This window comes from Opisthocomus hoazin, chromosome 18 (assembly GCF_030867145.1).
Source record: "Opisthocomus hoazin isolate bOpiHoa1 chromosome 18, bOpiHoa1.hap1, whole genome shotgun sequence".
NCBI classification, from domain to species: domain Eukaryota; kingdom Metazoa; phylum Chordata; class Aves; order Opisthocomiformes; family Opisthocomidae; genus Opisthocomus; species Opisthocomus hoazin.
This window is the reverse complement of record NC_134431.1, coordinates 18,983,223-18,996,554: the sequence shown is the minus strand read 5'-3', so window position 1 is coordinate 18,996,554 and position 13,332 is coordinate 18,983,223. Positions and strand designations below refer to the sequence as shown.

The 13,332-nt window shown below is 65.1% G+C and overlaps 1 protein-coding gene across 2 annotated transcripts in view; it reads left to right on the top strand.

The window, feature by feature from the left end:
* NOL4L (nucleolar protein 4 like) overlaps positions 1 to 10,342 on the top strand; it is a 68,367-nt gene extending 58,025 nt beyond the window's left edge. For both annotated transcript variants that reach the window (XM_075438347.1, XM_075438348.1), the window contains 5 exons: positions 160 to 345; positions 425 to 616; positions 704 to 826; positions 1,942 to 2,143; positions 6,296 to 10,342. In XM_075438347.1, coding sequence (XP_075294462.1) covers positions 160 to 345; positions 425 to 616; positions 704 to 826; positions 1,942 to 2,143; positions 6,296 to 6,495 — 903 coding nt within the window. In that variant the 3' untranslated portion in view covers positions 6,496 to 10,342. The remainder of the gene's footprint in view (positions 1 to 159; positions 346 to 424; positions 617 to 703; positions 827 to 1,941; positions 2,144 to 6,295) is intronic.
* Positions 10,343 to 13,332: the final 2,990 nt, after the last annotated feature.

Here is a 13,332-nt window from a genome sequence, read left to right as displayed (position 1 = left end):
GGGTCTGGGCACATCATGGCTGTGTCACCCAGGCTGCGGGGTGGGACGTCAGGAGATGGGCCACAAGCAGTGAGCCGAGGAGAAGGGGCTTCTTCCTCGCGACCGTGGGCAGGGGCGGGCAGGCGAGGGCTGCTCGTGGTAACCCCCGTCTCCTCGCAGTCCCCTCCGTACAGCTCCGGCAGCTACGACTCCATCAAGACAGAGGTCAGCGGCTGCCCCGAGGACCTGACCGTTGGCCGGGCCCCCACAGCTGATGAAGATGACGATGACCACGATGACCACGAAGACAACGATAAGATAAATGACTCGGAGGGGATGGACCCCGAGAGGCTAAAGGCCTTCAACGTAAGGAGGGCTCCACAGGGAGGGCGAGCCCGCCCACCTCCCTGCTCGGAGTTCCCACCGTCTGTCTTCACCTTTGCAGATGTTTGTGCGCCTTTTCGTGGACGAGAACCTGGACCGGATGGTGCCCATCTCCAAGCAGCCCAAGGAGAAGATCCAGGCCATCATCGAGTCCTGCAGCCGGCAGTTCCCTGAGTTCCAGGAGCGGGCGCGCAAGCGCATCCGCACCTACCTCAAGTCCTGCCGCCGCATGAAGAAGAACGGGATGGAGATGGTGAGCAGCCACCCCACTGCCCTGCCGCCCGCCACCGCTCCCGGGGCAGCAGGTGCCTGAGCACCTTCTCTGCTTGTGTCTCCGCAGACCAGGCCCACGCCGCCACACCTGACCTCGGCCATGGCGGAGAACATCCTGGCTGCCGCCTGCGAGAGCGAAACGCGGAAAGCTGCCAAGAGGATGCGGCTGGAGATCTACCAGACCTCCCAGGTACGGCACGCGTGGCTGGAGGTGGGGGTTGGCAAAGTCATAGAATCGCAGAATCATGTGGGTTGGAGAGGACCTTAAGGATGATCCCATTCCAACCCCCCTGCCATGGGCAGGGACCCTTCCACCAGCCCGGGGTGCTCCCAGCCCCGTCCAGCCTGGCCTTGAGCCCTGCCAGGGAGGGGGCAGCCACAGCTTCTCTGGGCAGCCTGGGCCAGGGCCTCACCACCCTCACGGGGAAGAATTTCTTCCTTATATCCAGTCTAAATCTCCCTTCTTTCAGTTTAAGCCATGACCCCTTGTCCCATCACCCCATGCCCTTGTCCCAGCCCCTCTCCAGCTCTCTCGCAGCCCCTCCAGGCCCTGGCAGCTGCTCTAAGGTCTCCCTGCAGCCTTCTCCTCCCCAGGCAGAGCAGCCCCAGCTCTCCCAGCCTCTCCTCCCAGCAGAGGGGTTCCAGCCCTCGCATCATTGCTGGGGCCTCCCCTGGCCCCGCTCCCACAGCTCCAGCTCTGTCCTGTGCTGAGGGCTCCAGAGCTGGGCGCAGGGCTCCTGGGGGGTCTCAGCAGAGCGGGGCAGAGGGGCAGAATCCCCCCCCCTCGCCCTGTGCCCACGCTGCTGGGGATGCAGCCCAAGGTGTGGTTGGCCTTCGGGGCTGCCAGCGCACACGGCTGGGTTGAGTTGAGCTTCTCGTCACCCAGCACTCCCGAGTCTCTCTCCTCACAGCTGCCCTCCATCCATTCTCCACCCAGCCTGGATCTGTGCTTGGGGTTGCCCCGACCGATGGGCAGGACCTTGCACTTGGCCTTGTTGAACCTCCTGAGGTTCTCACGGGCCCACCTCTGCAGCCTGTCCCGGTCCCTCCGGACAGCGCCGCGTCCCTCCCGCGGGTCGGCCGCACGCTGCCGTCCGACAAAGCCTTTTAAAAGCCTTTCTACAAGCGAGAAGGCTGCGGGCCCTGTGGTGCGTCCTGAGACGCAGGCCAGCGGGGATGGGGACGCTGGTTTGTGCTGGCCACGCTGCCGCGGTGGGACACCAGGTGACCCCACGCCGTCCCCGCCGCCGGCCGGAGGGGACAGCCGGGCAGCTCGCTGCAGCGAGTCTGTGTTTCCCTGCGCAGGACGAACCGATCGCCCTAGACAAGCAGCACTCCAGGGACTCCACAGCCATCACCCACTCCTCCTACTCACTGCCAGCGTCGTCTTACTCCCAAGACCCGGTCTACATCAATGGAAGCCTGAACTACAGCTACCGTGGCTACGGGTCCCTGGGCGGCAGCCTGCAGCCGCCCGCCTCCCTCCAGACCGGCAACCACAGTAACGGTAAGTGGCCGCGCGCTGCGCCGGGGCCCGCGGCGGCACGGGGAGCCCACCCGGCCGTCGCCTCCACCGTGTGCCCGGGCAGCGTGCCACGGGCTCCCCGGCGTCCGATGCGGCGTGGCGGAGCTGGCTGCTGGGGGCGAGGCAGGGGCTGCTGCCGTGGCTCACGCCGAGCCCGGTCACGGCAGCACCTCTCCTGCCACCGCGGCTCACGCTGAGCCCGGTCACAGCAGCACCTCTCCTGCCACTGCAGCTCACGCCGAGCCCGGTCATGGCAGCACCTCTCCTGCCACCGCGGCTCACGCCAAGGCCGGTCACGGCAGCACCTCTCCTGCCACTGCGGCTCACGCCGAGCCCGGTCATGGCAGCACCTCTCCTGCCACTGCGGCTCACGCCAAGCCTGGTCATGGCAGCACCTCTCCCCCCACCGCGGCTCACGCCAAGCCCGGTCACGGCAGCACCTCTCCTGCCACCACGGCTCACGCCAAGCCCGGTCACGGCAGCACCTCTCCTGCCACCACGGCTCACGCCAAGCCCGGTCACGGCAGCACCTCTCCCAGCGCCGTGCAGAGCTGCTCCCAAAGCCCCTCTTCCGCAGCTGCCGGAGGCCTCTGCCCGGCTGCCCGGCGTGCCTCATCAGCAGGCGGTTAATTGCTGAACGGAACGTGGCAGGACGGTCTGGGTGGCACTGGTGGAGGGAAGGAGTGTCACTTAAAAAAAAAAGAGGATCTGTACCAGCTATTAATTATTAACAGGAGCGGTGCCTATCGCTGCCCTGATCTCGTTGCTAGCGTGAGCCGTTCCGTCCCCAGCCTGCGCCGGCTGCTCCTGGGGCTGGGGCCGGTGCGGCTGGGGGCTCGGCAGCAGCGCCCGGGGCACAGCCAGCTCCGGCGCAGCGAGGGGCCGGGGGCCGGGAGGGGAGAGCGGCCGGGAAAGCAGGAGCCGTGGTGCGGGGCGGAAGGCAGCAGGAGAGCGCGGGCAAGGCGTGAGGGGCCGGCGGAGTTCGGAGCCAGCGAACAGAGCGGAGCCCGAGCAGGGCACGCGGGGAGGCCCCGCGGTCCCTGGGGATGCCCTGGCACCCCGGCAAGGGAGGTGAGGGATGGGGCGAAGGCTGTCCCCTTGGGCAGCAGCCCCCCGGCTTTGCCCTCCCCAGTGCTTCGGCCATGGCTGCCTTCGCCTGCCCCGCTGCGCTGGGCTCCTGCCCTGCCCCTGCCCGCCCCGAGGGGAGCGGGGATTGGGAAGGCTGTGATTTCCGGAGCCCGGAGAGGTGCCTGTCTGGGATTAACTCTTATCATCCCTTCCTAATGCCTCTTAACCCTGAATAGAGACCCCGCCCTGGCCTCCAGCTGCTGGGACTTAATCCTCGCAGCCGCGCTGGAGGCAGCCATGGTTCCTCCCCAGAGCAGCACAGGGACCCCTGGCCCCCGCTGCCCAGCACCCCTGGCCCCCGCTGCCCGGCACCCCTGGTCCCCGCTGCCCGGCACCCCTGGCCCCCGCTGCCCAGCACCCCTGGCCCCCGCTGCCCGGCACCCCTGGCCCCCGCTGCCCGGCACCCCTGGTCCCCGCTGCCCAGCACCCCTGGTCCCCGCTGCCCGGCACCCCTGGCCCCCGCTTCCCGGCACCCCTGGCCCCCACTGCCCGGCACCCCTGGCCCCCTCTACCTGGCACCCCTGGCCCCCACTGCCCGGCACCCCTGGCCCCCACTGCCCAGCACCCCTGCTCCCCGCTGCCCAGCACCCCTGGCCCCCACTGCCCAGCACCCCTGGCCCTCACTGTCCGGCACCCCTGGCCCCCACTGCCCGGCACCCCTGGTCCCCGCTGCCCGGCACCCCTGGCCCCCACTACCCAGCACCCCTGGCCCCCACTACCCAGCACCCCTGCTCCCCGCTGCCCAGCACCCCTGGCCCCCGCTGCCCAGCACCCCTGCTCCCCGCTGCCCAGCATCCCTGGCCCCCACTACCCGGCACCCCTGGCCCCCACTACCCGGCACCCCTGCTCCCCGCTGCCCGGCACCCTCCTCTCGCCTGGCCCAGCCGCGAGCGCTGGCTCCTGGACGCGCGGGACGGCTCGGAGCAGCCCCGGGGAGCGTGGGCAGCAGCAGCGCCGGGCTTCCTTCTGCTGGATTCTGAACCCTCTCCTTCGCAGTTGTTTTCCTCCCCTGTGCCCAAGGTCTTGCCCCGTCCTTCAGAGGTGAGGCCGTGCTGCCGCAGCCCCTCGGTGAGCCGGGAAGCGGGCGCCGTTTGCTGCTGCCTTTCTGTCCAGCGAAATCGCTTTCGCATGAGAGCCCTCTCATTTTCCTCCTCCTCCTCCTCCTCCACTTGCTGAGGAGTGTATCCTGGCATGGCAGTCCTCTGCTTCTGCCTCCTCCTCCTCCTCCTGAGCACTGTACCCTGGCATGGCAGTCCTCTGCCTCCTCTTCCTCCTCCTCCTCCTGAGCACTGTACCCTGGCATGGCAGTCCTCTGCCTCCTCTTCCTCCTCCTCCTCCTGAGCACTGTACCCTGGCATGGCAGTCCTCTGCCTCCTCCTCCTCCTCCTGAGCAGTGTACCCTGGCATGGCAGTCCTCTGCTTCTGCCTCCTCCTCCTCCTCCTCTTCTCCTCGCTGAGCCCTGTGCCCTGGCCTGGCAGTCCTCTGCTTCTGCCTCCTCCTCCTCCTCCTCGTCTCCTCGCTGAGCCCTGTGCCCTGGCCTGGCAGTCCTCTGCTTCTGCCTCCTCCTCCTCCTCCTCGTCTCCTCGCTGAGCCCTGTGCCCTGGCCTGGCAGTCCTCTGCTGCTGCCTCTCCTCCCGCAGCATTTGCAGCTCAGCCCTGTGTTCCTCGCCCTTTCCTCCCTGCCGCGGGCGAGGCTCTGCCCTCCCTGCCACTGTCACCGGTGAGTCCTGCCACTGTCACTGGTGGTCCCTGCCACTGTCACCGGTGGGCCCTGCCTGCTCTCGGGCGCTGCCGAACGCTCCCGCCCTGGTTGGCTGCAGCGCCGGGGCCCTGCTCGCTCTCGCCCCAGTCCCACAGCGCTGCCGGGCCCCCCGGCAGCTCAGCCCCCCTGAAGCCTGGCTCCAGCACCCCCAGCTGCTCCGTCAGCCCGGGGCTCCATCGGCTCAGCGCCCGCTCCTTCTCCTGACCCCCAGGCTCTGCTCCCTGACTGGCATCACATCTCTAGCACGCGTCTTCCCTCCTCTCTCTCCGTTTCCAGTTGATCGTGTGGTTCTTGTAGCTTGTTTGGCTTCTCTTGCCGACTCCAACGTGAAGCTAAATCCAGTTTTTCCCCTGCCTTTCCCTGGCCGTGTGGCTCCTCCAGCTGTGTCGGCTGTCCCACCGCCGTGTTCCCCTGCCGCCACCCGCGCCGGGCACGCGTAGCTGCAGGCAGCCGGGGCACTTGGGTTTGCTCCCAACCCGGTTCTCCTGGGTCTTGGAGAACGTGATCATTTTGTGAGTTTTTGCAGGTCTGAGATCTGTAGTGGCACGGGGGACGGTTTGTGAGCGGGGGCAGCTGTGTGTCCTGTTCTGCAGAGGGCAGACGCGTGTGTGGGGCCAAAAGTCACAGGCGGTGGAGGTGGAGGAGAGATCAGCTTAGGAGAAAAAATTATCCCTGCCCATCGGGTAGATCGTCAGTTTTGCAGGACTTAATTTCGCTCACGGACCAGGCCACAGAGAGGTGCAGCCTCGCCAGCCCCGACGCCGCATGCGAGGCTGGGCAGTGCCAGGCTGGCGTGCGGGAGCGGGCAGGGCTGCTCGCCGCATGCAGCACGCGTGGGCGCCGGGCACGGGCACCGTCCCCTCACCCAGAAACCTGCCCTGTGCGGGGGGTTCCTCGCCACGAGCAGAGGGAAGAGGAGGTTGATGCTGCTGGGCAGGCACCTCCGGCGCTGGCGTGGCTCCGGGCACCGCAGAGCGGACGGCCCGGGCTGCAGGACGGGATTTTGGCCGTGCTGGCTCCGAGGGCTCTTCCCTTGCGGCTGTCGTAGCGGCAGCGACTTGCTCCGTGCGTGGCTGCTGCGGGAGCTGGGGCTTCCCGCGCCGTCCGGGCACTGCGCGTTGCGGGGACCCCCGTGCTGGCGCAGGGGTCCGGGAGCAGCGGCTCCCGCTGGGGACGTCCCCGCGGGAGGACGGACGCGGGCAAGGCTGCTCTGCTGAGCTTCCCTCTCGCTTTCCCTCGGCAGGGCCGACCGACCTCAGCATGAAAGGTGGGGCCTCCAGCACGGCCCCCTCCAACAGCACCAGCAGAGGGATGCAGGCTGCCCAGCTCAGCCCCACGGAGATCAGCGCCGTGCGGCAGCTGATCGCCGGCTACCGAGAGTCGGCAGCGTTCCTGCTTCGGTCTGCGGACGAACTGGAAAACCTCATTTTACAGCAGAACTGACTCCCCGTGTCCGCGTCGCTCCTCTGTCGAGAAGACAATTTCTGCCTGCTGGCAAGAGGCTCCCCGCGGTGTCCTGCTCAGGACCGCCAGCGTCCCCCCGTCCCGCGGCGGGCACACGTAGTTTTAGAAGGTGGAACCCAAAAGACCTGTTTTCTTTTACACTCCAAGCACCTGGGACTTCAGGCACAAGGACACGTTTTTTTTGACCCGCACCGAGACCCGTGTGTCCAGCCGACCAGAAGCCCGGCCTGCGGCTCGGAAGGACGGGGACTGTCCAGGGCAGAAGGGAGCCTGGGGAGGTTTGGGGCTGCAGATGTATTTAGAATAACCTTTGTGGACCCAAATGTTAGATTCCTGTCCCCAGATAATTTCCAAGTCTTAGGTGAGCTGAATCACATATTTATTGAGAAATGGACCCTCCTCTCCCCTTAGTAATTTATTTTTCTGAAAATGGATTCTTTTGAGTTTGTACAGATTGCCAGTTTTTTGTCTGTCTGATCAGAAGGAATTTATTCCTGTGAAACAACACATTCCGTGTCACTACACCCCCGGTTCCCCGGCAGCTCTGCCGCTTGCTCGGGGACCCCGTGTCCCACCGGGAGCCGCTTTGCCATCCCAGCCCCAGGCGCTGAGGCCGCTCAGCCCCCAGCCAGCGCGGCCGGCGAGCCTCCTGCTGAGACCTTCGCTCCGAGCGGTCCCGTAGCAGCAGTGGGGTCCGGATCCCCCGCAGAGACTCGGCAAGCTCCGCAGGCCTCCGGCCAGAAGGACGTCTGGCGCTCGTGTCAGCCATGGCAGAGCAGAGAAGGAAGGAAGGAAACAACCCGAGAAACGCTGTCTGGCGGTCGCCGTCCGTACTCTACCTCACACTCCACTGTGGGCTTCTTCCAGGGCTGGCCGAGCCGGCGCTGGGGGACGGTGAGTGTCGCAGGCGCGGGGGTCGCGCCGAGGAGGCTGGAACCGACCCGGCCGACCGCGGGGTCCCGCTGCGGGGCGGCAGCTCGCCCCCGGCCCACCGCGCTGTGCCCGGCCGGTCGCCGCGTCCCCGTGACCCCAGCCCTGGGGTGGCAGCGGGAGACGAGCCGGCCAGGAGCCGCAGGGCTGCGGTGAGGCCGGTGCCCGAGCGGCGAGCCCGGGGCGGCCAGCTGCTTTGCGGGGGGCAGACGGGGCCGCGTTCGGCGGCAGAACTGACCCAGCCCGCTCCGGGACCCGGGATCGTCCCCCGTCCCCGCTCGCAGTCCTGGAACAAGCCCACAGCTCCCAAAGTGTGGAAAAACCGTGGTCCGGCAACCGTTCTGCCCCGCCGCCGCCCCCGCCCCCATCGATGCACTTCGTTTTGCTCAGTGCAATACCTGCTACCAGTGCTGCTACCCCCGGGACGGGCCCGGCAGCCGAGCCACGCCGAGCCACGCCACGCGTCCAGCAGCGCCCGGCTGCCGGGACCCCAGCCCCTCGCCCCCCGCGCCGGCCCGGCTCCCCCCGCCCGGTCACGCGGCCTGGCCGCGGCGTAGGGACTGGCGCAGTGTGAACCCCGCACGCTCGCTGTAAGGGCAGACGTTCTCTGGAGCCAGCGTTCCTCTTCTTTTGGGCCCCGCTGGGCGGAGGGTGCTGCTCCGGGGGGGCTGACGCCACAGGCGTGGGCTCGGGCTCGGTGGCAGCGGCTGCTCCCAGCCAGGAGTGGACCCGGCAGTTTGCTCAGTAGCTTTTGTACCCTAAAATTATTCTCCCCACACACTGGAAGACGAGCGAAACCTCTGCCCGGCTCTTGGGCTCAGTGCAGGCGAAGCCCCCGCGCCCGGGGACAGGCTGCCTGGCTCGGCAGCACGAGGGATTGACCGTTCCTTGACTGTTTTCCCCCAAACCTTCACCTCCCCGCAGCGTTTGGAGCAAAGGGACCCAAGCCCTGGCCGCCGGGCGCAGCCGGGGGGTCCGGGCCGAGGGGCGGTGGGGGCTTTGGGGCAGTCCCGATGTGCCCCGGGTGCCCGTCCCCTCGTGGCAGGAGACCTGGGGGGCCAGCACCCCCGGCCAGGGCTCAGCCCCCCGCTTCCCCCAGCGCTTCCCAAGCCCGCTCGGTTCGTCCGCCGCATCCTCCCCCACCTGGAATTGATGTAAATATTTATTTTTGTGTGAATACCATGAAGTAACGAACCTTTGACAAAAAAAAAAAAAACCCAACCCGTAACCGCAGCCATGTGTGAAGGTCTTAGGGAAGGAGGCAGAGACAATCGCGGTCCCGGAGCTCGCCCTCCCCGCTCGGCCTCGCTCCCCGTCGCAGCCCGTCGGCAGCGTCCGCCGCGCGTCCCCCGCCAGCCCCGCCGGCTCGCCGGGCCTCGCGCCGGCAGCTACCGCCTGCCCGGAGTTTTCTTTGTGCCAGTCCTGGCTGTCGTCGCCCATCACCTCTGAACTTGTCCTCGCACCCACGAAGTCCAGCGGCGCTGCGGGAATCGGCTGCCGAGGGCGGGCGAGGCTGGCGGCCGCGCAGGGAGGCTGCGGCGGCCGCCCCGTCCCCGCGCACCCGAGGGGCACCGGCTCCGCGTCCCGAGGCCCCGGCGACAGCCACGTCTGAGGAGTCCGCACGCGCATGGGATTGATCCACCAGTTTCTGTCAGGGATCTTTTTTTCTTCTTTTTTTTTTCCGTTTTTGGGTGAGCCGCGGCGGTGCAGCTCCTTCGGCGCGCGCTCCACGGCCACCCCAGCGCTCGTCCGTGCCGAGCTGCGGCTCTGCTCCGCGCCGGGGCTGTGTCACAGCCGCGCTCCTGCGCTCAGCGGGCAGGACGGGGTCGGGGGCCGCGGGGCCGGGGGCTCCACGAGCAGGGGCAGAACACGCCGGCTCTCCAGATACGCCGAGAGGTGGAGGGAGGATGCTGGGCTGGCAGATGGGCTTGGACGTTCTTGGGTTTGTTTCAGAAAAGCTGATCACTGGTCGAGAAAAGAGATTTTTTTTTTTTTTTTTTAATTTAATTTAATTTAATTTGAAACACAACCACCATGCCCTGGCTGTGCGGTTCCCATGGCGGTGTTCCTGCGTGGGCGAGCGTTCCCGGGATCGCGAGCAGACGTAACTCGTACCTCCCCGACCCGCAGCGCCGCGTCCCGCCCACGCGCGGCCGTCGGATTTCGTACCAGTTCATGAAAAAAAAAAATGCTGCTTTGAACTCAGAGGGTTAATATACTTTTGATTTGTAATTTTTTGTAAAACTTTTTACAAGGTAGCATAGTATTTCACCAGAATTCCAACTACAATCCGTCCATGGTCTGATTTTTATATAATTTAGTGGTGCTTTAGGAACTTCTGTTTGGTTGTTTCGGAGCTGTACGGCTCGGTTCTTCGCCTGTATCTACCTAAGACCAATGTGAACCTTTGTATCTTTGCTCCTGATTTTGGACTCAGTGAAGTGTACTGTTTACATGTACAGAACTCCCGGCCCCTCTGTGTTCTGCCAGACCCGCCGCTGAAGAGGAAGAGGCTCCTCGCCCCGCTCGTCTGCTTAACCGAGCCACAGCCCCGCTCCCCCCGGCCGCCCGCACCTCCCGGGGCCGAGACCCCAGCCCGGAGCCCTCGCTGCGGCCGGGGGCTGTGCCCGAGCCGTCGGGTCCCTCCCGGCAGTCGCTCTGCGGCTCGGCCGCGGCTCGGAGCGCGAGCGGAGACGACGCTCGGGCAGCGGAAGCTCCAGGACGGGGCAGGCAGAGCCGCACGGAGCTGCCGCTTCGCTGTCCCGCTCCCGGCACCGGGAGAGCGGCCGAGCCCAGCGCCGGGTCCCAGCGGCGCGGAAGAGCGGGGGGCGAACGCTCGCCAGCGCGGGACCGCGCGTCACCCGGCCTGGGGAAACGGCCCGAGCTGGCGGCTGGGTCCGGGTGGGAAGGGTGGGAGCGCGTGCCCTTGGGAGGGGGCTCCGAGCCGGGGCGGAGGGGGGCTCTTTGGAAAAGCCAGCGCTGTCCTGAGGGCTCCGGCAGAAAGCAATCGGCACTTCATCCCGCTTCGAAGGTGACACTTTATTGCTTAATCAATTGACGCGTTTCGGAGTGATATTTTTGCAGATAGGCACCTATGCAACTTCACGTGGCTCTTAAGCAGACGAGCACTTCCTCCTCAACGAGCTGGACCAGAGCTATTTGTGTTATATACTGTGGATTTTTCCAGTAAATGTGGCTTAATATTTTAATTCTTAGAATGTGTGTCTATTATATATGTGATGCAGCTGAATTCTGTTCTGTTTGTGGAATGATTAGCACAGGCCAACTCCCTGCTCCCCTCACTTAACGAAGACCAATGAGCTGTTAATCAAGCTGTTATCTCCATGGTATTCCTTGCGAAATGCACTGATTTCATAAGTATGTGGAATCCCTTTTTTTTGTTTTTTCTTTTGAATCTGTATATCATATATAAGACTGAATCTACTTAATAAACACTGTATAACAACAAGGGCTCTCTCCTCCGCTGTCGAGGCACCAGCCGCTGCCCCTCGCCCCAGCGCCCGCCCGCGTCCGCCCCCCAGCCCCAGCCGACGCGCTGTGCGAGAGGTCGGCGCCAGCGGTCACCGAAGCGGGATCGAAATTGAGGTGTCAAAAGGAAAAAAAAAATACCCTGTGAATGATGTCGACCTAAGCTGTGCTTGCCATTCCGTAACAGACCGCCGCGGGTACCATAGAGAGCAGCGTGAGCGCTCACGAGTGGGGCTAGTCACAAATTTTATGCTTAACTTATATTTTGACAAAATTAATTTTGTGAAGTGTCTGTTTTTTGTGAAGGAAAAAAGAAAAATATGGAGTTTTCATTGAAGTTTGTGGAAAGTTCTCCCTCTCCCTCATGGAAAATACTAATTTTTCGTTATCAGCTTTATTCACTAAGTATAATAAACCTTTGCATCCACAACGCGTTTCTCTCCAAGCACTGTGTAGATAAAACCCCCCGATGGGATCAGCGGGGCGGGAGGGCCCGGGAGAGCCGGCTCACCTTGGTTCCCAGCTCCGGTGGTGACGCTGCCGGGGGTCGGGACGAGCGGCCCCGCGTTGGCTGCCGCGGCCGCGTGCGGGCCGAGGGGCGGCCGGGACGTCGGCGCTGGGGGGGCCGCGGGGCAGCAGCTCCCCAGCACCCATCCCTCCGCACCCCTGATGTGCGTGGGGCTGCCTGGGGGGCTCGTGGCACCCCCAGGTACGTGGCCCCCGGGGCCCTGACGCCGTCGGGTTTGATCCCGTCAAGGCTCTGGATCAGCTTCGCTCCCCGGCTTCAGGCGGAGCACGGGAGCCGGCTGCGAGCCGGGGGGGTCAGCAGCGCTGGGTCACCCTGGGGTGCGAACGCTGGGAAGCCCCCTCCTCGCCGCCGCAGCCCGCGGTCATAGGGGTCCTGGCCAAGCGGGGATGTCCCCTCCATCCACAGCTGCACCGAGCCGGGACGCTCCAGAGCACCCAGAGGGTCCGAGAGAGAGAAACTCCGTTATTTACCAGAGAGGTATCACAGACCAAAAAACAAGTAATTGGTATTTGCTCTGTGCTGGCATGAACGGGTTTTTACTCTTGAAAGCTCCAAGCTGCGCTGTGCTCGAGGTCACCGATCCCGACATCACCATCCACCGCGCCAGGAAAACAGAACTGCTGAGGGCGGTTGGACTTGGTGATCTTCGAGGTCTTCTTCAGCCTCACTGACTCTGTGATTCTGTGTCAGTTCTTCAGCAGTTTTAAAGCTCACCTGAATAACAACTCTACTCCTTCTCCACATGGCTTATCCTTGGCTGCTTTGGGCCACCCGGGCACCTTTACCCACCCCGGGGCTGGCAGACGGTCTGCCAGAGTCAGGAGCACAGCAGTGAGCTAGCAAAATCCACAACAGCCTTTTTTCTCCCCAAAAAGCTGGTGCCCGAAGAGCCACCGCCCTGGCCACGCTCCGGTGCCAGCGCAGCGCGTGGCTCGTGCTGCAGTGCGCGGGAGACGTCCCGTGGGCCGGTTCCCACCGCGGCGGGGCTGTGGCCAGGACCGGTGCTCCCACGGCCAAACCCCGACTGCCCGTGGGGCTGCCGAGCCACAAACCCTCGGGGTGCCGGCACCGAGCCTCCTCTGCCCTCAGAGCAGCTTCACCGCGGTCTCCACGCAAGCAGACCGGAGAAGCCGGGCTTCCCCACGCCGGTGCCCACCAACCCCTGGCATCGGCGACGCGGGGGAACCGGGCGAGCGCGGCGCCGTCGCTGCGGTCTGCAACGCTGCAGCACCCAGAACGTCCGGAAGCTGCATCCGGGACCACCGCAGGGACCCAAGAGCTCCCACAGCCCCCCCACCCGGGTGCGAGACCACTGCCTCGCCAAGTCACAGAATCACAGAGTGGTCGGGGTTGGCAGGGCCCTCTGGGGTCCCCCAGCCCAACCCCCTGCCCAAGCAGGGTCACCCAGAGCAGGCTGCACAGCACCGCGGCCAGGCGGGGCTGGAATATCTCCAGAGAAGGAGACTCCACAGCCTCCCTGGGCAGCCTGGGCCAGGGCTCCGTCACCCTCAGAGGGAAGAAGTTCTTGCAAGACCAGAACAGAGACACCTAACGTAGCAATGCACGTCATTCTTTTACAACACGCTTACTACCTAGAGAAGAGAGACCGGAGGCGTCAGCAAACCAACCTCACAGGTAGTTCCAGAGAACAGGGTAACTGGCACCGCGCTGCCACGCTCCTTAGGAAACCCTTCCAGATGCAGATGCTCCACAGCTGGCTGAGACGGCAACACGGAGCCGTGGAGCAGCAGCAGCAGCTCTGGAACACTCCCAGCTAGAAACGCGGAGAGGAAAGGCAACGCTGCCTGGGAGAGCACCGGGGAGGATCTCAGAACAGGAGGACGGAAGCCACAAACGAGGTTTTACAG